Source organism: Labrus mixtus, chromosome 4, assembly GCF_963584025.1.
Source record: "Labrus mixtus chromosome 4, fLabMix1.1, whole genome shotgun sequence".
NCBI classification, from domain to species: Eukaryota; Metazoa; Chordata; class Actinopteri; order Labriformes; family Labridae; genus Labrus; species Labrus mixtus.
In genome coordinates, this window is record NC_083615.1 from 19345165 (window position 1) to 19368668 (window position 23504).

Sequence of the window (23504 nt, forward strand, 5' to 3'; positions counted from 1 at the left end):
TTCACTTACTCCTGTATGTTCTTTTGCTTGTTGTGCATTAAAACAGTGATGCGTTTACTTACTCCCGTAGGCTATTTACTTTTGTGCTTTTAAATTGTGATGCCTTCACTTACATATTTTTGCTATTTAGTACTTTTTAGTTGTGATGCGTTCACTTAAAAAAAAAAGCAGTGCAGTAAAAAATAAAAGTGCTTCATTTCTGTTCAGCTCGAGAAAGTGACCTGGTTATTTTCCACTTGAGGTTATAAAAAAAAGTAAATCCATCTTTTATCCTTCAACCTGTTTCCTGCTCGGCAGCTATCAGTGTGCCAAAGAGCGGATTCCTGACTGAGGGTGGGACAAAGGGGAGTCAAATGTGGCCCAACAGCCATACAGTCAGGTGTTTACAGACGCCCCACCCACAAACTTCAGGTTAGCTGTTTGTCCCACCGGTGCACAAAGAATGCAACATAAGGACCAAAGATCTGCAAAAGGAACCTTTTTTTAAGATTTATTTTGATAGGACAGTGAATGGAGTAGGAAATCAGCTGTGAGTGAGCGAGGGGAATGACATGCAGGAAAGAAGCCGCAGGTTAGACTTGAACCTGGGGCCGCCCGCTTGGAGGACTACAGCCTCTGTATATGGGGCGCGACCTGACTGCCCTTTTGATCCCTGCAGAACTTCCCGTGAAGCTCCCTGGTTCCCTCCCAAACTGGGAAACCACAATTTCCCATCAATAAAGTAATTCTATTCTATTCCCTGAAAATAATCTAGTTTTACTCAATCACAGGGACTCATCTCTGCCTCGATGACTTCAGTGTTTCAAACAGTTTGAACCGACGTCCCTCGGTTTGTCAGATATGAGAGCAGTTATCAGGTCAAACCAACAGGTGTTGCAGCGATGGAAGCGGGCAAGAGAACTGGTTCAGATAAAAGTGATTGTACCCGACCTAAAAAGCCTCTGCATGTTTCTAATAAGCTCCACGAGCAGAAACGTGCTCAAACTAGGATCAATATTGGAGATTCTTTTGAAAAATGGAGAGAGGTTAGAACGCAGAAAGGTTTACAGACCGATGCAGAGCTGGATAAACACTGAAGCTTCAGTGTCCACCACATGGCAACCTGCGTGAGCATCAACTCTAGAGAGGAGGGGGGGAGACAGCTCTCTACAATGTTTAGAATTTGGACTGCAGTACCCATTTAAACACTAGGGGTCAGAGTTACATACTGCTCCTTTAAAAAAAACAACAAGAATCTGTTGACGCCATATTTGTAGTTCTATTGACCTGTTGACATTTTTAATTTGGTTGACAAACAAACATTAAAAACATGATGTCAAAGTCATTTGTGAAACATCAGAGTATTTTTTTAATCTCATGTTGATATTTTGTTTTGTAGTTTCGACTCGTCCTATTGGCTACACCCTCTTTCACAAGCTCACCTGTGATTGGTTAAAACAGAACCTTCTGCAACACAACAAGAAACGAGTGAAGTCGTCGAACATATGAAATAAATATAAAATAAGGCAACAGAAGAGAGATGTGAGTCAGCTTCATCCCGACAGGAAGCAGAAACAAAAAGCAAAAACTTCAGAAAAGTTAAAAATCGGGAATTTCTTTTTTTACACGTTCAAAAAGTCTCCGGATAGACAGAGAGATTCGTCACGTGACTCAGGTGTGAACAAACACGAAGAAGCGTCTTTGTGAAAATAAAAACACAACAGAACGTGTTTTTGAATAAATAGAAAAGTGGAGCCAAAACAAACGACGACAAACACCTGAACGCACATCAACGCAGTCCACAGGGGCTCACATGACAACAGGCAAGTCCTCTTACAGGTGAGTCCTCATTCAGGTGAGTCCTCATACAGGCGAGTCCTCTTACAGGTGAGTCCTCATTCAGGTGAGTCCTCACACAGGTGAGTCCTCTTACAGGTGAGTCCTCTTACAGGTTAGTCCACATACAGGTGGGTCCTCATACAGGTGGGTCCTCATACAGGTGGGTCCTCTTACAGGTGAGTCCTCATACAGGTGAGTCCTCACAGGTTCAGACGATTTCACACAGCATCAGACGCCCGCTCTGTGATTTTCAGTTTCCCCTTGTGAACAGTGGAACATGTGGTGCTTTTATTTTGAAGGTGGAGAAATGAAGTGTGGTGCTTTGAATTGAAGAGCTGCTGACGGCGGTGAGCTGAATCAAGTTTTGCTTTGTGATGACACAACTCAAAGAACATTTCAGTCATGGAAGTGATATAAAGGCTTCACCATCTTGTAAAACAAGCGGGCACGTGAAGCTCCCTGGTTCCTCGTTCATGTCTATGATACTGAAAACGCTCGCTCGTGTCGCATGCTGTTGGTTGACACTAAATGATATATTTCTCAGGTCGCCATGGCAGCGGCCTGTCAGTCACAGGAAGGTTTAAGGCACTTTCATCTTCCAGCATCTCTTCACAGACACACAGAATATTTCCCTTCTTATTGAAAGTCCATAAATAATCTGTCTCTAATCTACACTCGACATGTGGAGCATAAATCCTGATCGAGATGATCAAGCTTTGAATTGTGCAGCTCTCCGTCCTGCAGCGTCTCTGTGTGGAAGACAAACATCGTCTCTCCACCTCAGACCTCCTCTGAGCTCCGTCAGCGAGAGTTACTCCTCCTGACAGGAGGGCCACACCTCCACCACAGACCGGTCAGTTTCTATGGAGACGCTCCTTGTCCCTGTGGCGTGCTGGTCTACATGAGGGCGTTGAGGTGTCCCGCGTGTCCTACAGAGTTTAGCATCAACGCTCTCTGGTCTAGCACCTCCCTCTCTCTCCCCAGCGTCGCTCGCTCCTGCTCCACCATTGTTCTGTCCCGCTCCACCGCCGCCCGCTCCCTCTCCAACCACAGCCGCTCCGCCTGCACAGCCGTCCTCTCTCTCTCCACTGATGCCCTATCTCGCTCCACCATCTCCCTCTCTCGCTCCAGAGCCGCCCGCTCCCTCTCCACCACCTCCCACTCCCTCTCCAGTCCTACCAGCGGCCCCTCACACACCTCCGGGCCCCGCTGGTTCTGATCCACGCCGTCAACAAAAGCCTCCTGTGCGTAGTCCGAGGTGACTGAGGGAGGAGGGGGAGGGGCGGAGCGGGAGCGATGTCTGGGGGTGTGTTCTGGTTGCTGATCCTCGTCCAGGGTGACAGGTGTGAGAAGGGGGGCGCTGCCCGCCAGACGGCCCTCCATCGCTTCATTCATCAGATGAAACCACGGCCAGGAGGAGGAGCCGTCTGCTACGCTCTCCATCCCAACCGGAGGATACTTCAGATCCTGGAGGAGGAGGTGAGGGAGGAGGAGGTGAGGGATGATGAAAGGAGAGGATGGTGGGGATGAAAGAGGAGAAGAAAAGAAACAAGGGGGCGGTCAGGTACACAGTTGTTCAGACTGTGAACAGGTGATGTGATGATCTGTGTTTGTTTACTTACCTTATATCTTCTCTTCAGGTTGTCCCATTTCTTTGCCATCTGGTAGGTGGAGACTTTCCCCTGCAGGCCGAGCTCCTTCAGGATGGCTCTGAGAGAGAGAGAGACACACACAGAGAGAGATAGAGATATGTCCACTGAGTGGACAGTCTGACCATAGAAACAGGCCGTCACAGACAGAACTGGTTACCCAGAGAGGCCAGGCTGTGTTCACTCTGCCATCAAGGACAAGTGGAGACAGAATCTCACTTCCTCCTACACTGTGACATATATAAAGATTTAAGAGAGGCTCTCTTTAATTACATTGATAATAAATATCCTGACTTTCTCTATCTCCCTGATCCGCAGAAGCTGCTCTATCTATGTGGAGAGAAAAGTCTGTGTGCAGTACGAGCTGCTAAATATGTTCATGATTGTCACAAACTGAGACAAAATACACTGAATGTTTCATAGAAATACACTGTAAAAATAATGTTATTGTAAATCATGTTATTGTTAATGTCTTTTATTCATATTTGTTATATTTGTATACTGTATATATTGTAATCATTTGTTCAAAATGTTTTCTGTACTGCTATACATAGATTGTTGATCTGTCATGTTAATAAAGCTCATTTGAATTGAATTGAATTGATAGAGAGAAAGAGAGAGAGAGAGGGAGGGACAGAGAGAGAGAGAGAGTGAGCGAGAGAGAGAGCGAGAGAGTGAGAAAAAGAGAGAGACAGAGACAGAGAGAGAGAGAGAGAGAGACCAGGGCTGATTAAAAGTGATGTAAAATATTTTTTAAATGTATTATTCATAATAATGCTCTTACTTCCAGGCAGCTTTGGCAGCGTTCCTCCTTCCAGTGAAGAGCGCCTCGTTGGCAGCTCGGAGTTTAATCATCCTCCTGGTGTCCTGATCTGTCACTGCAGCACACACACACACACACACACACACACACACACACACACACACACACACACACACACACACACACACACACACACACACACACACACACACACACACACACACACACACACACACACACACACACACACACACACACACACAGGTAAAACAGTGTCCACCAAACTGAGCCCCCATGATCTAAATCCAGTAAAAGATTTAATCCAAACACATAAGCTCCATAACGATCCTCAGACTTCAGATTTACCTCAGCTGTGTCGCTGACCTTTAGATGACACCTCATAACAGCCAATGAGAGCCTTTGTTTAAGGGGGTGCCCCCACCTGTTCTTACGGCCAATCACACGACTGTGCCAATGACTGACATCTCTTGTAGCCAATGAAATTCTCTAAACCTGTATCTGATGCTTCTATCAAATACTTCTTCATGCACATACTAAGGAGAGTGATTTAAATAAACACCATAGAAGAAGAAGCTGTCTTACTCTTATAGGAGAGGTCCGAAGGGGTCGAACACTCCTCTCCGCTGGCGTCGATGTACGTCACATTCCCATCGGCCTCTGTGTTGTCCCCGCCCACCATGCTCTCCAGCTCCGACACGCTGCCCCTCTCTGCCATCAAACAGTCTCTGTCGGGGGGCGGAGATGAGACGAACACGCCGTCCTCCTCGCTGCTCCAAACTGGCGTCACTCTAGGAGCTTTTCCCGCCAGCCGTCCTTCGAGAGCGTCGCTCATCAGCTGGAACCAGGGCCAGGAGGCGGGGTTAGTCTGACCCTCCATCCCCCGCGGAGGAAACTTCAGGTCCTGAAGACAAAAACAAAAATCTTTTAAATAAACGGGGAAAGAGACCAATTCAAACATTTATTTTCTGTACATGATTATATAATTAAATAAAGGAGCAGTATATAACTCTGACTCCCCTAGTGGTTAAAATGAGTACTGCAGTCTAAATTCTAAACATTGTAGAGAGCCGTCTCCCCCTGCCCCCACCTTGAACTTTGTCTTGAGGTTGTCCCACTTTTTGGCCACCTGGTCGGGTGTGATCTTCCCCGTCAGACCCATCTCCTTCACGATCCCCCTGAGGACAAAAACCACTTATGAAGACTCCGATCTTTAGTTTACAGCTGTAGAGTGATCGTGAAACCACGGACACGTTATGCAATATGTAGATCATTTTAATGACTTTGATATTAAATAACGATCGTGAATATTATCAGATGTTAGTCTCTGTTAACCTCCAGGCTGGTTTGGCGGTGTTCCTCCTCCCGGTGAACAGAGACTCGTTAGCAGCTCGTAGCTCGATCAGTCGCCTGGTGTCGTCTTCGGTCACTGTGATGAAGATCAAAGAGTTTACGAGTGAACAGCTGATCACCAAAACATTATTGACTCAAGAAGCCTTTTTAAAAACCCGTTTAAGTTGTCCAGCATACACGCGGCGCTCAGATCATCCTCGGTGTTCTTTGAAAATGAGAGATTCTTCACTTTCATACGTTTGATGCAGCAGTAGGAGACGTGTAAACTTTAATCCCTTCATGTTCTTTCCCTGTGAAATCATGTGGCCTACATTACCCACAATGCATCTCAGCCATGACTTTTTGCAGTGTGTCTTACATTTGTACGAGAACTCAGCCATGCGGTGCAGTTCTCCCAGCGCCGTGGATCCGTTCTTCTCTTCGGTATCCACCAGCAGGTCCATCTCGGACTCCGTCAGGAACTCAGCCATGCCCCCTCGGCTCCGCCTCGCTCGCTTCTTCGGCGTGGGCGACAGTGGCTCGCAGTCCTCGTCTTCGTCCTCCACGATAGGCGTGAGGATGGGCGCCGCCCCCATGAATCGGCCCTCCATGGCGTCGTTCATTCTGTAGAACCAGGGCCAGGAGCTCGGGTTGGTCTCCACGCCTCGAGCCGGAAACTTCAGCTCCTGATGGGAGACAGAAAAGTCGGCACATCGTCCTCCTGAAAACACAGAGGTGACTCACAGGGACGCCTCTGCTGCTTTGCCCATGTGAACTCACTGAGTGAGACGTGTTCGAGTACAAGTTAGAGTATTTGTTTATCTGAGGTCATCTCTGGAGTTGGACGTGGACAGACAGACAGACCTACCTTGTATCTCCTCTTCAGGTTGTCCCACTTTTTGGCTAACTGGTCTGTGGTCAGTTTCCCCTGAAGCCCCAGCTCATACAGGATGGCTCTGCAACAAGAGACGACACTCAGCTTGGAAGTCTTTCTTTTTTTTATTGCCCAAGTCATAATTATGAGCTAACGTCAGACAACTCAACTAGTAAAATACAAAAAAAAAGTTCTCCTAAAGAAAGTAATCAGAAACCTCTCAGAGTAACTACAACTATGAAACCTGCTGACAGAGGCTGCACACAGTGGATATCAGATGAACAAACATTAGGTATCATCTCATGAAAAGACCGACATCGAGAACACAAAAGTGTCGCTCACCTCCACGCCGGTTTGGCTGAATGTTTCCTGCCGGTGAAGAGCGCTTCGTTTGCAGCTCGGAGTTTGATCATCCGCTCGGTTTCTGGTTCACTCACTGCAAGTCAAAAGAAGAACTTTCAGTCAACAGCTGCTCAGTTAAATCAGGCCAGAGGGACGAACACAGAGTAAATCATTGCATCAGAAAACATGTGCCGGCCGTGTTGGATTTTAAAAGTTACAAAAGGGGCGGGGCAAACACCTGTGCAGGTGTTCATGAAAACATAAAGAAAGCTCCATCATCCGCTGTGAGCCGCCCTGCAGATCAAACTAACTCTGAGCTGCAGCGTCTGCTTACTTTTGTACGAGCACTCGCTCATCCTCCTCCAGCCCATGGGGACGCCCTCAACAGGCTGAGCGTCTGTGTGAACCGTCCCATCATTCTCTGCGGTTTCTGCCGCCACCGTGTCGTCCATCTCGGTTTTGATGAGGAACTCCAGGATGTCTGTGTTCTCCTGCGCCTGGCTCTGCTGGTTGTTACAGCGATGAGCGGCGTTGTTGCCGTTCTCTGGGCACAGCACCAGGTTGCTGTTGAAGAGGCGACCCTGCATGGCTTCATCCATGATGTGGAACCAGGGCCACGACTCCACCACACCCCCGATGTGGTCCTGACCCTGATAGGGCTGCTTCAGGTCCTGGAGGAGAGGGAAAGATTCAAGTCCCAGACACAACAACCTGAGAACAAAGAGCTCCTGTGTCCGCGCAGAGAAGCTGCACTTGAACACAACACACAGATACAAAGACAGCAGCAGGTGAATAAGGTAAAGACCTTCTGGTAGATGGAGGTGTGCCACTGACATGCAAAGAGACGAGAGCAGCCTGCAGCGTCGGTTATGAACGACTAATAATTGCTTTTCGTCCTGAAAAAACAATATCGGTCGACCGCTCCATCGTTACCTTATATTTGGTCCGCAGGTTGTCCCACTTTTTGGCGATCTGATCTGCAGTCAGCTTCCCTTCCAGACCCAGACCCCTCAGGATGGTGCTGAGGAACACACAGGAAGGGGGGGGGGGGGGGGGGGGGGGTTGGCATTCGCTGAGAGAACGTCACCTCAGACCTCAGTCACGTTTTAAAAGAGGTCGGTTGGGGTCTTACCTCCACGCTATCTTTGCAGAGTTTCTCTTCCCGGTGAACAGAGCCTCGTTGGACGCCCTGAACTCGATCAGCCTCTTCACATCCTCCTCCGTCACTGTTAGGTGGATATATGTGAGACGAGTCAAAAAAAATCTAATGATATCGATACCTGTTTCAAAACCATGTAAACAAAAATAAAGATCCTGGACAAACAATATTATTGGAGTAATTACTTGTTTTAAATTACCAAACATTGTGGGAAAAGATCCTGCACTCTGTCTAAAGCCTACGTAATGAAACCCTGTTCAGACTGCTGAGACTTACACCCCTGAGACATTTCGCCTTTAATCTAGATGTCAGCAGGCGTTATGGGTTATGGTTATTCAGAGGTAGTAACAGAGAGGGAAGACAGGATCAGCTGAGGCAGCTGTGGAGCGCAGCACTGTGTGTGCATGTCTGACTTTGTGTATATGAGGAGCTCCTGCTGTGCTGTGCTCTTCCTCAACGTTGAAACTCACAGACTGACACACCAATATCCCGCCGCTGTGTAATCAACATAAACGTACAAAGACTTTATGAAGGCTGACATTAGTGACGGCACTTTCGCAAAAGCTGTCTAAAAGGGGGGTACTATGGCACAAATATTAGGGGGTGCAGGTGGCTTGGTGGTTAGGCTGTGCCACGTGCATGCGGGCTATAGTCGTCAAAGCTGTTGGCCTGATTCGATACCAACCTGTGGCTCCACCCCCTCCACACTCTCTCCCCGGGTTCCTACTCTGTCCGCTGTCTAATCAAATAAAGCCCTGAAAAATAAATCTTTAAATAGCACAAATACGATGGCAACATCTTTAGACAGCGCTCTACCTCTTTCTCTCGTGGCAGTGTTTGGTTAAAACATGTGACTTAAGATCTGTAATTCATAAAGATTTGGCCCTTTTCGATACCATCACTCATTTAAATATCTGACATGATATCGTTCTGAAATCGAAAGTATCGAAAGGTCAATATGAGAGAGGGAACAGCTCATCACAAACAGAGTCTAGCACACTTTTAGTCCACTCTTCTCACTTTTATAGGAGTTTTCTGTGAATTGTTGCAGCGGGTTCAGGGCTGACTCCATTGTGATCATTGAAGGATTGAGGGTATGAGTCCTAGGGAGGAAGGAGGAAAGGCAGGAAGGAAGGAAACAAGGAGGTGTGGTAGTGTGCTGGTGTTCAGGCCTGATGCTAGCTGCCTCCGCTAGCGCATCCTGCAGGTTTACCGGCTCCGTTTCTCCTACAGCACCTCCTCTCCGTCCATCCTGTAGCGGAAGCTGTCCGGTTCAGATTTAACGGAAAACCGAGCAGGCGGCGGTTAGCCTCCGAAGCTAACACCCTGTACCCGTTAAAGGAAGCAGGCAGCTGGTTAGCTCCGGTGGCTAAGCTAAACAACAAACACACACGGCGCGGGGTTTCCCGCCACAGAGAGACAGCAGCGTCCGGTAGCCGGGACTGATCCCGACCTCCGTTGTGTCATCATCACCGGAGAGAATAAAACGATAAATAAAAACGGTTATCGGTACCGGAGCTAGCCTACATCCCGTTTCCCCTGCTTTGAGAGGAGGGTGCGTTTGATATTGCGCCGTGGTCCGCCCTCCACCACGTGACTTACAGCACGGGAGGGCGGGGTTTAGACGTAAACAGAAACAGTCCAAAAAGATATTTATAAAGAAGCTCATTCCAGAAAGGAATAAAAAGATAATATATGCACAATAATTATTAAAGACAAAAAAGCCTAAATTTATCTTATGATTATGATTTTTATGAAGTCACATTTGTTATTTAATAGTCATAATTATGACAAATATAAATCATTTTGTGATTAAAGTTAAAGTTATGAGATAAAAAAGTCGCAATTTTTAGACTAAGGCATAATCAACACTGAAACATACTTCACGAGACGGCTTCAAGCCGTTAAAACCTCTGACGTAGACTCTCTTCTCCCAGCACTGGACGGCAGCCCTGCAGCGATCTGCCTCCTGGAAAGCTTCCAGAGAGCTGGCCAATCAGAAAGAGGTGGGCACATGGGGAGGGGGGACTTAAAGAGACAGCAGCTTTAAATAATATTAAGGCAGACACTGAAATTTTTTTTTTTTTTTAAACTGATGACAGTATCAGATCAATAATATCATGTGATGCTGCTCTAAAGGTTTCACAGACTGATGACATGAAAGGTGAACATGAGGATAAGAGGAGACCTTTGATATCAGTCTGTTTAATACCAGAGGAAAACTCATCAAAGGAGCTTTAATGTCATGTCTGCAGCAGCAAACTACACAAATAAAACAGTGATCATCATCATTCATTGTTGGTGTCTTTTGAGGTCATTTTGCCTTTATTAAAAAGGCAGCTGAGGAGAGATAGGTTAGATTTTGCACATGAATTCAATGCGTCAAACATGACTCTCAATAAACTAAAATAACTTAAAAACAGCAAAACAGTTTACTGCACGTCACAATGACTGAGATTGAATTAAAGGTCACATATCCTCCTCCTCTTCAACCAGTTTAAATAAGTCTCAGAGCTCCTCAAAACGTGTGTGAAGTTTCTTGTTCCAAATCCACTCTGAGCCTGTATTTAATCATGTCTATAAACCCCTCTATTTCAGCCCTGCTCAGAACAGGCTGTTTCTGTGTCTGTACCTTTAAATATGTAAATGAGCTGTGTCTGACCACGCCCCCTCTCTTGAAGGGCTTGGGTGTCTCGGGCTTTCTCGCTCCATGTCCTATTGTTTACGGTGAGAAGGCAGACTCAGAGGGCAGAACAAACACCTAGCTGTGGGAGTGTCACCCACCTGGGGGAGGGGTTACTGCCCTTTGTGATGTCATGAAGGGAAAATCTCCAAACGGCCTGTTTGAGCACACATTTTCTGAAAAGTGGAGCAGGCGAAAGACGGAGAGGATGGACTTTTCTCATCATTGGGAGGTTTGTAAACGGACTACAGACACATATTAGAGTTAGAGAAACATGGTGAAGTGGATTTTATAATAATATGTGACCTTTAAAAGAGTGGACTAAGGTTTGATACTTCAATACTTTTTGATTCCACATGTTTTAAAACAATACATTCTCTGTTACTGTGATGAACGATAGGATCCAAAACTATCTTGGTTTCATAAATCAGGTGCTAAAGAGAGGAATGAATCCATCAGAAGTTGCAGGCTCACTCCTCCACACTGGCTAAATAGCACAGAAGCAATGGCAACGTTTTGGTATCGAGATGTATCTCTGCAACTTAAACCGTGTGTCATAGGATTTCTATTTTTGTTGCTGTGGTATCCCAACAGGTCTCCAGATTGTTTGATTTTTACTAGAATCACATCAAAGTTTCTGTTATCGTGCCCACCCTACACACAGAGTTCAGTGATCCACACGTTTATTCTTTGTGATTTGGAGACTTTTATCAAGTGAAATCTCTGAACATAGAACGACGCGTCCTCGGCTCACAGCTTCTCCACGAGTCTCTGGAACAAAGACACCAGTCTCTGTCTGGTCTCCAGCTGCTCTGGATCCAGATCTGCTGCCGTCAGCCTCTGGTAGAACCTGGTCTGTAACACCACTTCTTTTTCTGACGCCATCTCAGCAGGATGTCCGTTCTCGGCCTCGCCCTCCCTCTCTCTCCTCCACACAGCTCGCTCTCTCTCTAAATCCTCTTGGGCTCGCTCTACCAGCACTCTGTCTCTCTCCACGAATGCTCTGTCTCTGTCCACAAACGCCCGGTCTCGATCCAGAAACACCCGGTCTCTCTCTACAGCCGCTCTGTCTCTCTCCATGGCCGCTCTGTCTCTCTCTAAAGCCGCCCGCTCTCTGTCCAGACTCGTCCTGTCTCTCTCTAGTGTCGCCGCGTCTCTTCTCAGCAGCTCTCGGTCTTTCTCCAAAGCGATGAGTTCTCTGTCGAACTCGGCCTGCTCTCTCTCCAGAGCCTGCCTCTCTTTCTGCAGCTCCGCCAGCTTCCTGTCCACCTCCACCGTCTCCCTGACCATGTATTTGGAGGAGGAGGGCGTCTTGCCGTTCTCCACCGTGAATTCGGGCAGTAAAGTGGCGTAGAACACGGCGGTCTGGCTGCTGTTCACCGCAGTTTGAGTCTGCGGCTTACACACAGGGATTCTCACCTGTGATCCGTCTCCCTGCTCCACTGAAACTATCTGAGGAAGAAGCTCAGCTTTGTTCTCTAACTCCACTTTCCTGCAGTCTTCAATGTCTCTCAGCTCCATGGCGTCCTCGAGCGTCACATCGTCTTCCAGAGGAGCCATTTCAGCCCCACTCAGAGCAGAGAACGGTGTCGCCATGTTAGGCAGGATGAGCGGAGGCGTGGCTGGGGCGTTGTCATCCTCTTCGTCCAGCACGGAGGGCTGCACGATGTTGGCGGTCCCCGCCAGGCGGCCCGTCATGGCCTCGTCCATCAGCTGGAACCAACGCCACGAGTTGGGCTGGGTCTGGGTCTCCATGCCTTCTGGAGGGTTCTTCAGCGCCTGCACAGGAAGAGGACATCAGACTATAAAGAGACCTTGAAGAGTTTTAAACCACTTTTAATTTGATGAAGGACAGACGCCCAAACGCGTCGGTCACTAACGGCTGAGAGGTTTGTTCTCACGCCTGCTCTTTGTTTCAAAGCGCTCTGTAAATAAATCTGACCTCGACTTTGATCAAAACACGATCAAACATGTTAAAAGTTTTATTGTTCTGGAATACCCCGAAGCGTGTTATTCATCCGTTTACTCCGTCTTCATTTTTTCAGGTGTTGTGACTCTGGTGTCGGTCTTAAAGATAAAAACTGGACTCACTCTGTATTTCTCCTTCAAGTTGTCCCACTTCTTCTTCAGCTGCCGCGCTGACATCACCCCGTGGAGCCCCATCTCTCTTCTGATCGCCCTGCAGGGAGAGGTCAGAGTTCACTGTCACTGTCACGTTTTGTAAATTGTTCTTTTTTAACATCTGAGTGGATTATATCTGTTATTATATTATTGCACATGCAGCATTAAATGCAGTCTCTAGATGCTGTTTGATGGATGGAGGAGGAAACTGACTGACTTCCAGCCTCTCATGGCCGAGTTCCTCCTCCCCGTGAAGATGGCTTCATTGGTGGCTCGCAGCTGAATCATCAGTCTGGTGTCTCTGTCCGTCACTGTGGAAACACATTCCTCAATCCATTGATGAATTTAACAACGACAACAATCAGAGTAAAGAAGAAAACAGAAACTCATATGATGTATAAATGTATCATTATTCCTACAAACCTCCCAGAGAACGATTTATTGTTTGGGATTCAGTTGTTTGTTTGTTTGTTTGTTTGTATGAGCAGGGGCATGTCCAGAATCTGATAGTGGGGGCAATCGTGCTTAAGCTCGGTACGGGACACCTGGGCCACGTGGGCCCCCGAAGTATTTAGATTTTGATGCTGGACTAGTTTTGAAAGAATGAAGGGAAGAAGAAAGATAAGAATTTGGGGCCATTCTCTTGTTACTGATAAGGAGATATGATAAATGGAGATAAAAATAGGTAAATAAATAAATGTATTCATTTCTGTGTGCACAAACTTTAGACCAGTTCCCCGGTTCAGCCACCTCATTCAAACAGTCTGGACTCGCCCCTGCATGTGATGGACCTTTATCTGCTTTGTTTATTCAGCTGCACTCTGCAGGTTTAAGAATGATTAACAAGTCAACTGTGAAAAGAACTTAAAAACAAGATGTGTAGTAAGTACGACATACTTGAAATACATAATCTCAGTTATTTTTATGATTTAAAAAAAAAAGCTGCAGCAAGAGAAAAAAAGAAAACACTGGATTAATTACACAAATATGCTGCTAACGTATTCGTGTAATTCAGACAGAGTTTGTCGACATATCTGATATTTAACAACAATTCATAACAGTCTTCGTTGCCTTTGAGTTCTATTGTGGTTGCTAAGCATCACACAGATATTACATCTGACTAGATGTCAGTGAATGAATCATTTCTAAAGAAAAAGCTAAACAACGACAGCGTCTTAAATTAAAATTCTCTTCAGCTGCGAGTCTGTTCACTAAACATGATCTTAACTATTATAAATTCATATAAAAGTGACTTTAAATGACGTTACGTCTGTATGTGTTCTCCATTTTCCCCGAATCCTCCATTTCCATCAAGAAATCCAAACACTTTGAACATCCGGCGAGAACCGGAAATGTCTTATTTTTTATGTATTTATTTTATTTGTTTATCTATATCTATATATGATCTATCTGAATTGTTTTTATGTTTACATGAATACTGTTTCATATGCTAAATGTTGTATTCCCTTTAGGAATGCTGTTCAATAAAAGAAAAGAAAAAGTCCGGCGAGAACCGGAAAGAGGTTCTTCTTCTTCTTCTTCTTCTTCTGTATAATAATACCATCAGGAGCAGATGATAAACTACATTTATTTGTGTTTAAACTGTGTTCAATTGTATCGACCTTATTAAAAATCAAATTTATGAAACACCTGCTTTTTTCGTCCGTCTCGTGTGCCAGTGGTCCAAACTCTGAGACCTTAATATGACAGAAACATATATTCTAATAAAGGGTAGATACGCAAATTATTTTGGCCAAACAATATAATCACAAGTGTAGATTCATGAAAGTCAAGCCACGTTTTTAATAATCTTCATGAATGAATTAACAAACTTCAGAAAACACAAAAAAATATAAAAACTAAACAGTAACAGTAAACAGATTCAGTAACCAACATGTTTGATTCCAGATTAGACTCAAGTTGTTCTATTGTTCATTAGGTCATGTTTTTTTTTGTTTTTTTGGGGGGGCTTTTTGTGCCTTTAATGGAGAGACAGGACAGTGGATAGAGTCAGCCTCCATACATGGGGCGCGCGCACAAACCATTGCGCCCCCAGCGCGCAACAGGTCATGTTTATTCTGTAGTAATGTTACCTTTTCATATTTGTAATATGTCGACTTTAATTACAGATAAAGGTGAGCTAAAAATAAAATATATACAGTATATATGCCAGTGTTTACAGGACGTTAAAGTTGCTCTGTCGCCCCCTGTGGCAGGAACAAGCCTCTGCAGGTTGTTACCTGCTCAGCATCCCAGCATCCCGCAGCAGATTCGTCAAGCTCAAAACCCGGATCAAATCACACAGGAACCGAGGGGGAAATGTTTCAAAATAAAGGTCTAAAGGTCTCATTTAATTTCCTTCAACATTGTAACCAGTAAGAAACATGGCAGTAACACAAAATGCCACTGATCATCTGATCTAGTTTGTTTGATTTAATTCTGTATGTTTGATTAAATTAATGTGTGTTTGAGAGAGTGATTACATTTTGACTTTATTGATGTTTGCATTCACACTGATACAAAACAAAAGAGAGATAATCGTCAGTGCAGCTGTGTCAAAACTAGAGCTCTGTAAGGACAATTCAAAAAGAAAGATACAAGTAGTGAGGAGGTAGCAACGAGACAAACATAAAAAAGGTAATAATGAATTTAGACATTAAGGTAAATCAAAAATAATAATAACCCCACCCCTTTAACCCCCATCCCAAATTAACTTACTTTATTTTATTTTTAATCTACTTGAATTTGAGCTGAATTTATATTTTGGGTTGCTGATCAAGAGAAAAGTAAATCCTCTTTTACTTCAGTTTTTAATTTTTAGTGCAAACGAATTCTTTCTAACAGTTTTGAATAGGATTATTGTGATGATAATGATGCCGCTTGTGTGTCTCTTCTCGTCCTTATATTGTATATATATTGTCTGCCACCTACATTAATTAACATTTGGGTCATTTGAAGAGAGAAAAAAGGCGTATTCTCATTTTATTTTGAAGGCGCTCACCGGAACCCGTGCCCGGAACCTGGCGAGCTTGACAGTGGTCCTGGTGTTGGTGTTGTGTGGAGGAGCTGATGGGTGATCGATGGAGGCCGTGTTGTGGATCACGTCGACATAAAATAAAATCATCTCTAACATCAGGACTCATCTTTGTTCGTCGGTCCGAGCTGAGCTGCTGACACGCGAACAGGTAACATCCGGTTAGTAGCCTACCTGTGTTTGCACAGAGAGAGAGAGAGAGTTATAAACAGGATAAAGATGGAGATGATGTTGATAATTTTAGTAAACAACGTCGATATCAAAATGTCCCGTCTGAGATATGATTCTAATAAAAATCAGACGAAATTATCGAGACCAGTTTGTTACCAAGGCAACCAAACAATAACACACACACACACACACACCCAAGGTTGATTCATTTATTGTTTTTTATTACCAATAATTGAAAGCAACTTCCTGCACATTTTCTAAATTGCACAAATACATTGCTTGTTGCATCATGTTGACAATATATTTGAGTAGCTGTTGAATTTATTATTCATACCGACAGATGGGGCGCTCACTTTGTCGAGTACGGAGGCCAGGAGGTGACATGCCGCTTGTTTGCACAATTTAGGAATTTGCATGGACATTTTATTTGTATTTCCTGCACCCGTGTCATAGATTGTCAGCACGTTTTAGTAATCTAGTGTATTTATCTAAAATAAAATAAACTAATATAGACCATATTCCCACGCAGCCATGTTGCCATGACGACACGCTCAGGGTGTGAAGCCCTAATGTTGTTGTGGTTACTCGTGTCTGACTGTAACGCTCCAGGTTTGAGTCATGTCATCGTCCCCATGAAACGGAACTTGTAGAGTATCTAAACGCTGTGTTCGAACCAATCACAAGATAGAAGGCGGGACATAATGTTGGGATGAATTTGATTGGATCGTTAGTGTCTGCAAATCTTTTTTAATTGGTTGAAAATGAGTAAACGCCCCTTGGTGCAGGACGAGTCTTCAGACATTTGAAATGTCACCTCCCTGGCTCCGTGTTATTCATGGTTAATGTCGGCAGTTGTTTTTTGTTTGTGTTTACTTTCATTGAAGAAACTATGACAAAAAGAGTACGGCTCTGAACTGTGATTCCAGTAAAAATGGACAAATGGAAACCGGAGACACCTGATGTTGGGTCATTTCTCATCTCAGAGGCTGCATCATTTTAACTCTCGTGGTGTCGAACCTTAAAAAAACACAACAAACTCACACATGCTGAGTAAGGTTGTAATTGTTTCTGTTTTTCTTTCTGTGTGTGTGTGTGTGTGTGTGCAGCATCATGTTAGCCAGGAAGGGCCTCCTGCCTGACGGTTTCCTGCTGACCCGTCTGGCGGAGGACCAGAAACAGCTGAACCGTACACGCTCCAGAGTCCAGAGAGCGCGCTTCATCACCAAGAGCGGATCCTGCAACGTGGCCCACAAGAACATCATGGAGCAGGTACGCCCCTACGCCCAGAGACGGGCCACACATGACCTTTGTGGAGAACGACCTGTGCTGTTACACTCAGGCAACTGAATCTGGAATGTTCCTCTTGAGGCTCCGTACGATGAAGACGCATCTTTCTAAGAGAGAGCGAGATGAATTATGCAGATAGATTATTTCTCCCTCTCTCTCTCTCTCTCTCTCTCGCTCTCTCTCTCTCTCTCTCTCTCTCTCTCGCTCTCGCTCTCTCTCTCTCTCTCTCTCTATCTCTCTCTACCTTATTTTACAGTTCTGTGTGAGTCCACTCAAAGTTGTGGTTATTGTCCCTGACAGGCTCCTGTTGTTATTCTGTGTGTGACATCATCACAGAAAGGATCCCTGCAGAGAGCGGGAACCACACCGCGATCAGTTAGGACCCGTGTCCTCGATCCCGTTAATTTGGCGCTGGCTTTTTTTAAAGATATATTTTCGGGCTTTATTGTAGAGACAGGGCCGTGGATAGAGTCTGAAGTTAGAGACAGAGAGAGAAGGAATGACATGCGGGAAAGGAGCCAAAGGTTACTTCGCGGACTACAGCCTATGTACATGGGGCGCGCGCCCTAACCACTTGGCCCACAGCGTCCCTCAGTTCGATCTCAGCGCTTCTCAATGGCGCCTTTTTGAGATTACTAAAGTTAACCTCCAAATCCCTCGTTAATGAGATCTGTTTGAATCAGCTCTGAAACTGTGTAAATTAATCCTGTCCTGCATCAGCAACAGATCTGAAATTGTTCCCTCAAATAGTCGAGCTGGATTAACGGACTGTGTCCACTAAGGCTGGCGACGCCCATCTCCATACAAAAACCAATGAACAGCGCCGTGTGCGTGCATGTCTGAGTGTGTGTGTCTATTTGGAGCTCTCGCTGGGCTCCTCTCGTGTGTCTGCAACGCCGGGAATGTCTGATGGCGTGATGAAGGCGGCGCTTGGTTACGCCGCAGTAACTCATGTTCAGTCTGAAAGGACTAATCTCTCCTGATCCTTTGAGAGACTTTTAAGACCCATCCAGGTGAACGTACCTTTTTCTTCTTCGTTGGTTTCAGGGTCGGTTCCTGCAGGATGTCTTCACCACCATGGTAGATCTGAAGTGGCAGCACTCCTTCCTGATCTTCACCTCCGCCTTCCTGTGCTCCTGGATGCTCTTCGCCATGATCTGGTGGCTCCTCGCCTTCGCTCACGGCGACCTGGAGCCTCGAGACCCCAACGGCGAGCCGGGCCCCGTGCCCTGCGTCACCGCCATCCACTCGTTCACCTCAGCCTTCCTGTTTTCCATCGAGGTCCAGGTGAGGAGGGCAGCTGATCTTTATGTCTGAACCAGATGAAGCTGTGATTGTGTTAGCTGTGAGCGCTGCGTCTGCTTCAGGTAACCATCGGGTTCGGAGGCCGGATGGTGACGGAGGAGTGTCCGCTGGCGATCACCGTGCTGATCGTTCAGAACATCCTGGGTCTGATCATCAACGCCGTGATGCTTGGCTGTGTGTTCATGAAGACGGCGCAGGCCAACCGGCGTGCAGAGACGCTCATCTTCTCCAAACATGCCGTCATCGCTCCTCGAAACGGGCGGCCGACCTTCATGTTCAGAGTCGGAGACCTGAGGAAGAGTATGATCATCTCTGCCACCGTCCAGCTGCAGGTCAGGTCCACTAACATTTCAATAACTGTCAAACAAATCGTTACTGATTCTCCACTTTCCTTTTTTTATTTATTAAAGATATTTAAATCAGTTTGACGGATGATTAAATACAACCAACCACAGAGGGATTCAAAATGACCTCAGAGGGATTCAAAACTTAATCCAGAGGGACTGAAATTTACCCGACATTAGAGGGATCTTCAAAACGACCTCATAGGGACATTAACTAACCTCAAAGGGATATTATGAACCTGGAAGGATACAAAATGACCTGAGAGGGATGCAAAATGTTATTTTGAATGTCATAGTTCAAAATAACATTTACCTTTGTCAAATACCTGATTTGTTTGTTGTCTCTGATAAACTCCATCTGTTGTTTGTTTGTAAATGGCTGCATGGTCTGTGTTGACTGTGGAACCGAATTGCCCTGTTAGATAAATAAAGTTGTCTAAGTCTAAAATGACCTCATATGGATGCAAAATGACCACAGAGGGATGCATAACTTAATCCAGAGGGACTGAAATGTACCCGACATTAGAGGGATGTTAATATCCTCAGAGGGATATCAAAGAAAACCTCACAGGGATTCAAATTGACCTCAATGCAAAATGACATCAGAAGGATACAAAATGAGCCCTGAGGCAAAATGACCTTAAAAGAATATTAAAGACCTCATAGGGACATAAACTAACCTCAGATGTGAGGAATGTTATGAACCTGGAAGGCTACAAATGACCTCAGAGGAATTTTAAATGTCTCCAGAAGGATTCAAAATAACACTAGAGGGATGCAAAATAACCTCAAAGGAATGTTAAAGTATTATACTTTTTCTGGTTTTATATGCCCTTTAGTGTGTTTTCCAAGTGTCCTGTGCATGTTTAGGCACATCTATGTGCAAAAATTCGAAGTCCGCGGAAACGCAGCTTCTCCTACGTCCTCCTGTTAGCTGTAGCATTAGCCTCGTGTAACGCTCGGTTCTAGCCCCCCTCGATAAAAATGTGTCAGTCCGACGTCATTGTCAGTGTGAGATCACTGATCTAAGCCCATTGGCTCGTTGTGGCAAGCCCTGCAGCTCATGTTGAAATTTCCAAGACGCGTGCTGAGCAACTGACCAATGACGACAGAGCGGATCGGCAGACCAATCAGAGCAGACTTGGCCCACGTGGGGTCTAACAGTGTGGGCTCAACAGAGCGTAGCTGACGGACTCAGAGTGTAGAGGGAGCAAGGAGGAGCAGTACATGAAAACAGACACTTTTTTCTGTACGTACAAAAGTAGGTACATAGATTAAAAATACAAACCCCAAAAAGGGCATAATATGGGCTCTTCAATGACCTCAGATGGATATTAAATAACCCCGAAGGGATGCAAAGGTAACTTTGGTGGATGTTAGGAGCCCAATATAGATACAAAACGGCCTGAGAGGAATTTTAAATGTCTCCAGAAGGATTCAAAATAACACTAGAGGGATGCAAAATAACGTCAAAGGAACGTTTATGACCCCATAGGTATAGAAAATACCAAGGACCCCAAAAGGATTGTAAAAGGACTTTAAATTAATGTTCATTACTTCAGATGAATGATAAATGAGCTTAAAGGGATGCAAAATTACCTCAGAGGGATGCAAAAAAAACGATCAAATGTGACCAAAAAAACTCTGACTATAAGACAAAGAGTGAGTAACACATCCCCCCCCCCCCAAAAAAAAGATTGAAAACGACTTGGGATGCAAAATATCCATATGTACAAAGAGACACTAAGACACATTTTGTATCCTTCCAGGTTCACTAAGATTCCTCTGAGTTTAGTTTATGTCCCTTTGAGGTCATTTTGTTTCTATCTGGGCTCATTGTGTATCCCTCTGGGGACATTACACCCACAACAAAGAGACAAACAAACAGAGACACACAGAAAGACAGGGAAACAGGAAGTCCAGCTTCAAACAAAGTTATGCTAAGCTAAGCTAACATATTTACCTCACTGACAAAACATGTCAAATGTTATATCCTAAAGTCTCCAAACAGTCAAACACTGATGCTAACTCTGAATCTGCTCACAGACTGTGATTGTGTATGTGGATGTTAACACTCTCCGTCGCCCCTGCAGGTGATCAGGCGGACGGTGACGGCGGAGGGCGAGGTCATCCCGGTGTGTCAGCTGGACATCCAGGTGGAGAATCCTCTGAGGAGTAACGGCATCTTCCTGGTCTCTCCTCTGATCATCAGCCACACCATGGAGAGAGGGAGTCCGCTCTACGAGCTCTCCGCTCAGTCGCTGGCCTCCGAGGACCTCGAGATCATCGTCATCCTGGAAGGTCAGGGGTCACGCAGCTGAGCACCACGCCGCTTATAATTCATCCGATCAGAGTAAAGATTAATTCGAAAAAAACACACAGATCCTGTGTCTGCCGGATCGGGCCCTAGTCATACTTATAACGTGAAATCCTACCTTGGCATTTGGCTTCACTTTTGAACAACAGAAACAGAAACAGCATAAAAATATAAAGCCAATGATTTTGGCGCCCCCTGTGGACCAAATATTTAACATGTAGTCTCATCAGGTAATTCTGACCCTTGACGTCTCTGGTTTTTTTTAGGTGTGGTGGAAACCACGGGGATCACCATGCAGGCCCGGACCTCCTACACCCCTGAAGAGATCCTGTGGGGGCGGCGCTTCGTCTCCATCATGACAGAGGAGGACGGGCGTTACTGCGTCGACTACTCAAAGTTCGGAAACACCGTCCCCGTCCGCATGTCGTCTCTCAGCGCCAAGGAGCTGGACCAGACCAGAGGGGTCCAGGACGGGGGCACGGACGTAAACCTGCAGGGCTGGGGGCTGGTCCGAGCCGGCAGGGGGGGCTTCCGCAGAGGAGGCCGGACCTGCGATACCTCAGCCACTCAGCCCTGGTACGCCCAATCAGAGAAGGCGGAGGTAGGGTTGGAGCAGGAAGGACAGAAGAAGAAGGTGCAGCTGGAGGTGATTGGACGACAGATGGAAGAGGACGGACTGGGAGACATGAGCGAATGAAAACCAGTTAAACAGACTCTGATTCATACACTGGAAATCATAAACAGTTTATTTATTGTACTCTATCTCTTAAAGGGGCAGTGCAGTATTTTTACACTTTGGCTTTATCCACTCAAAGCTGTTGTTTTTGTCCCTGACAGGCTCAGGTTGTAATTAATAAGTATGACATCATCACAGAAAGGATACCTGGAGGGAGAGACAGACTGGAAACACGTCCGTTAATATCAAAGGAAGAATGTGTGACATAAATATTGTAGTGACTATCTCCAAATTTCTTATCTTGCCTTTAGTCACTTGCATAGGTGTATGGAAAGTTCTTGACGCGTAAAAAATAAACAAATGTCCAAAAGTACTTTCTGATGTTCCAGTTTATTGTCACATATGAAGCAGAGACAAACCGTGATGATGATATGATGAGTTGTTATTTCCGAGATTATACTGTTGTCGTTCTTTTGTTATGTTAAATAGCCTACTTGTGTTATCCTGTGTTACGTTCTGTTATGGTAAGAACCGTATGTTCCCACCACCTATGCCCCCGTTTCCTGTTCACCTGTGACATATAAACACTCAACAAACCACCTGACCAATTAACCCAAATGATCAATTATCACCACCTAGTGTCTAAATTAAGTAAATAAATAAACATATAAACTAAAGCCATAGAAATAAAACACATAAATACACACACTAAATTGGCTCCTACAAATATATCATAAATCAGGTCTATCCTGTAAATGTGTCTCTGAGTCATGACTGTCTACAATGAGTGAGAACTCTGTCTACTAAGTGTTATCTAAGGAGGTGTACGATTCATTTATTGTTCGTTAGACTCCAGACCTGCACAGCTCCCCTGTGATTGTAATTTCCCATCCCCCTCCTCTCACATAAAGCCAGAGTTAACAGAAGTTATTATATCATATATAGGAGAAATGTAGCCTGGTGTTATATTTAACGTCTCATATGTCTTGTAGCTGATTTGGAAAATAGTTATGAAATGTATCTCAGTCTAAAATCTGTTATTTATGATGTTTAATAAATCTATATTTTTTGTAATCAGTCTCCAGCAGTGTTGCATTCAAGGAACTTTCAATTCAGCAACTAACATCATGTCAATCACAGTTAGCCCCGCCCCCACCCTAACTCCTCCCCCTGCTCCCTTGGTCTGTTTGACTCTAAATATGACCGTGGTTTACTAAACAAACATCATCAAAATCTTTATTTTTAGAACCAGAGGTGACCACATTTGGACAAGAGGGCGGAGCTGGAGAGGAGCAAAGGGTTTCCCTCTGCGTTCAGACGACAACTTTTAGTAACGACTGCCGAGCACGAAAACATTTATAATTTCCTATTTTAGCAACCTGTCATTCACAGGTAGCTCCGCCTTAACTCCGGCCCCTCTTCCCTTAGACTCTAATGGTTGCTAAATAAACACACTGTGTGGAAGAAGACTTGAAGCTAGAGATTGAGGCCATGAACTCGTTAGGAGAATGTTTACTGAGGGACGAACACTTCCTGTTTTTTAAGACCAGCGGAGTCGCCCCCTGCTGGACGTAAGAAAGATTGCAGGCTTCTGCATTGGCTTTACTCTAA

The 23504-nt window shown here is 45.2% G+C and overlaps 3 protein-coding genes across 7 annotated transcripts; 1 reads left to right on the plus strand and 2 right to left on the minus strand.

Moving 5' to 3' along the window:
* Nucleotides 1-1249: 1249 nt before the first annotated feature.
* LOC132973003 (uncharacterized) lies at nucleotides 1250-9535 on the minus strand. 3 transcript variants are annotated; one of them, XM_061036189.1, is made up of 14 exons: nucleotides 8804-8934; nucleotides 8155-8771; nucleotides 7929-8022; nucleotides 7730-7817; nucleotides 7131-7467; nucleotides 6797-6890; nucleotides 6449-6536; nucleotides 5960-6266; nucleotides 5584-5677; nucleotides 5339-5426; nucleotides 4834-5152; nucleotides 4252-4345; nucleotides 3441-3528; nucleotides 1250-3285 (listed from the first exon to the last, which is right to left on the minus strand). In XM_061036189.1, exons 2-14 carry the CDS (start codon nucleotides 8159-8161, stop codon nucleotides 2716-2718), a joined length of 2268 nt encoding a protein of 755 aa, XP_060892172.1. In that variant the 5' UTR covers nucleotides 8162-8771; nucleotides 8804-8934; the 3' UTR covers nucleotides 1250-2715. The 3 variants fall into 3 exon arrangements, with proteins under 3 accessions (XP_060892172.1, XP_060892170.1, XP_060892169.1); XM_061036187.1 differs by lacking the exons at nucleotides 8155-8771; nucleotides 8804-8934 and adding an exon at nucleotides 8976-9535; XM_061036186.1 differs by having other exon boundaries at nucleotides 7929-8771; nucleotides 8804-8937.
* A 591-nt stretch (nucleotides 9536-10126) lies between these two features.
* LOC132973004 (trichohyalin-like) lies at nucleotides 10127-14160 on the minus strand. 3 transcript variants are annotated; one of them, XM_061036190.1, is made up of 4 exons: nucleotides 14028-14160; nucleotides 12977-13070; nucleotides 12730-12817; nucleotides 10127-12417 (listed from the first exon to the last, which is right to left on the minus strand). In XM_061036190.1, exons 1-4 carry the CDS (start codon nucleotides 14068-14070, stop codon nucleotides 11389-11391), a joined length of 1254 nt encoding a protein of 417 aa, XP_060892173.1. In that variant the 5' UTR covers nucleotides 14071-14160; the 3' UTR covers nucleotides 10127-11388. The 3 variants fall into 3 exon arrangements, with proteins under 3 accessions (XP_060892173.1, XP_060892175.1, XP_060892174.1); XM_061036192.1 differs by having other exon boundaries at nucleotides 12973-13070; XM_061036191.1 differs by lacking the exon at nucleotides 14028-14160 and adding an exon at nucleotides 13183-13752.
* Nucleotides 14161-15791: 1631 nt separating this feature from the next.
* Nucleotides 15792-22160, plus strand: kcnj11l (potassium inwardly rectifying channel subfamily J member 11, like). Its single transcript, XM_061036193.1, has 6 exons — nucleotides 15792-15944; nucleotides 17071-17233; nucleotides 18299-18538; nucleotides 18619-18888; nucleotides 20994-21201; nucleotides 21484-22160. The coding sequence occupies exons 2-6, from the start codon at nucleotides 17075-17077 to the stop codon at nucleotides 21912-21914; spliced, it is 1308 nt and encodes a 435-aa protein (XP_060892176.1). The 5' UTR covers nucleotides 15792-15944; nucleotides 17071-17074; the 3' UTR covers nucleotides 21915-22160.
* The last annotated feature ends 1344 nt before the right edge of the window (nucleotides 22161-23504 follow it).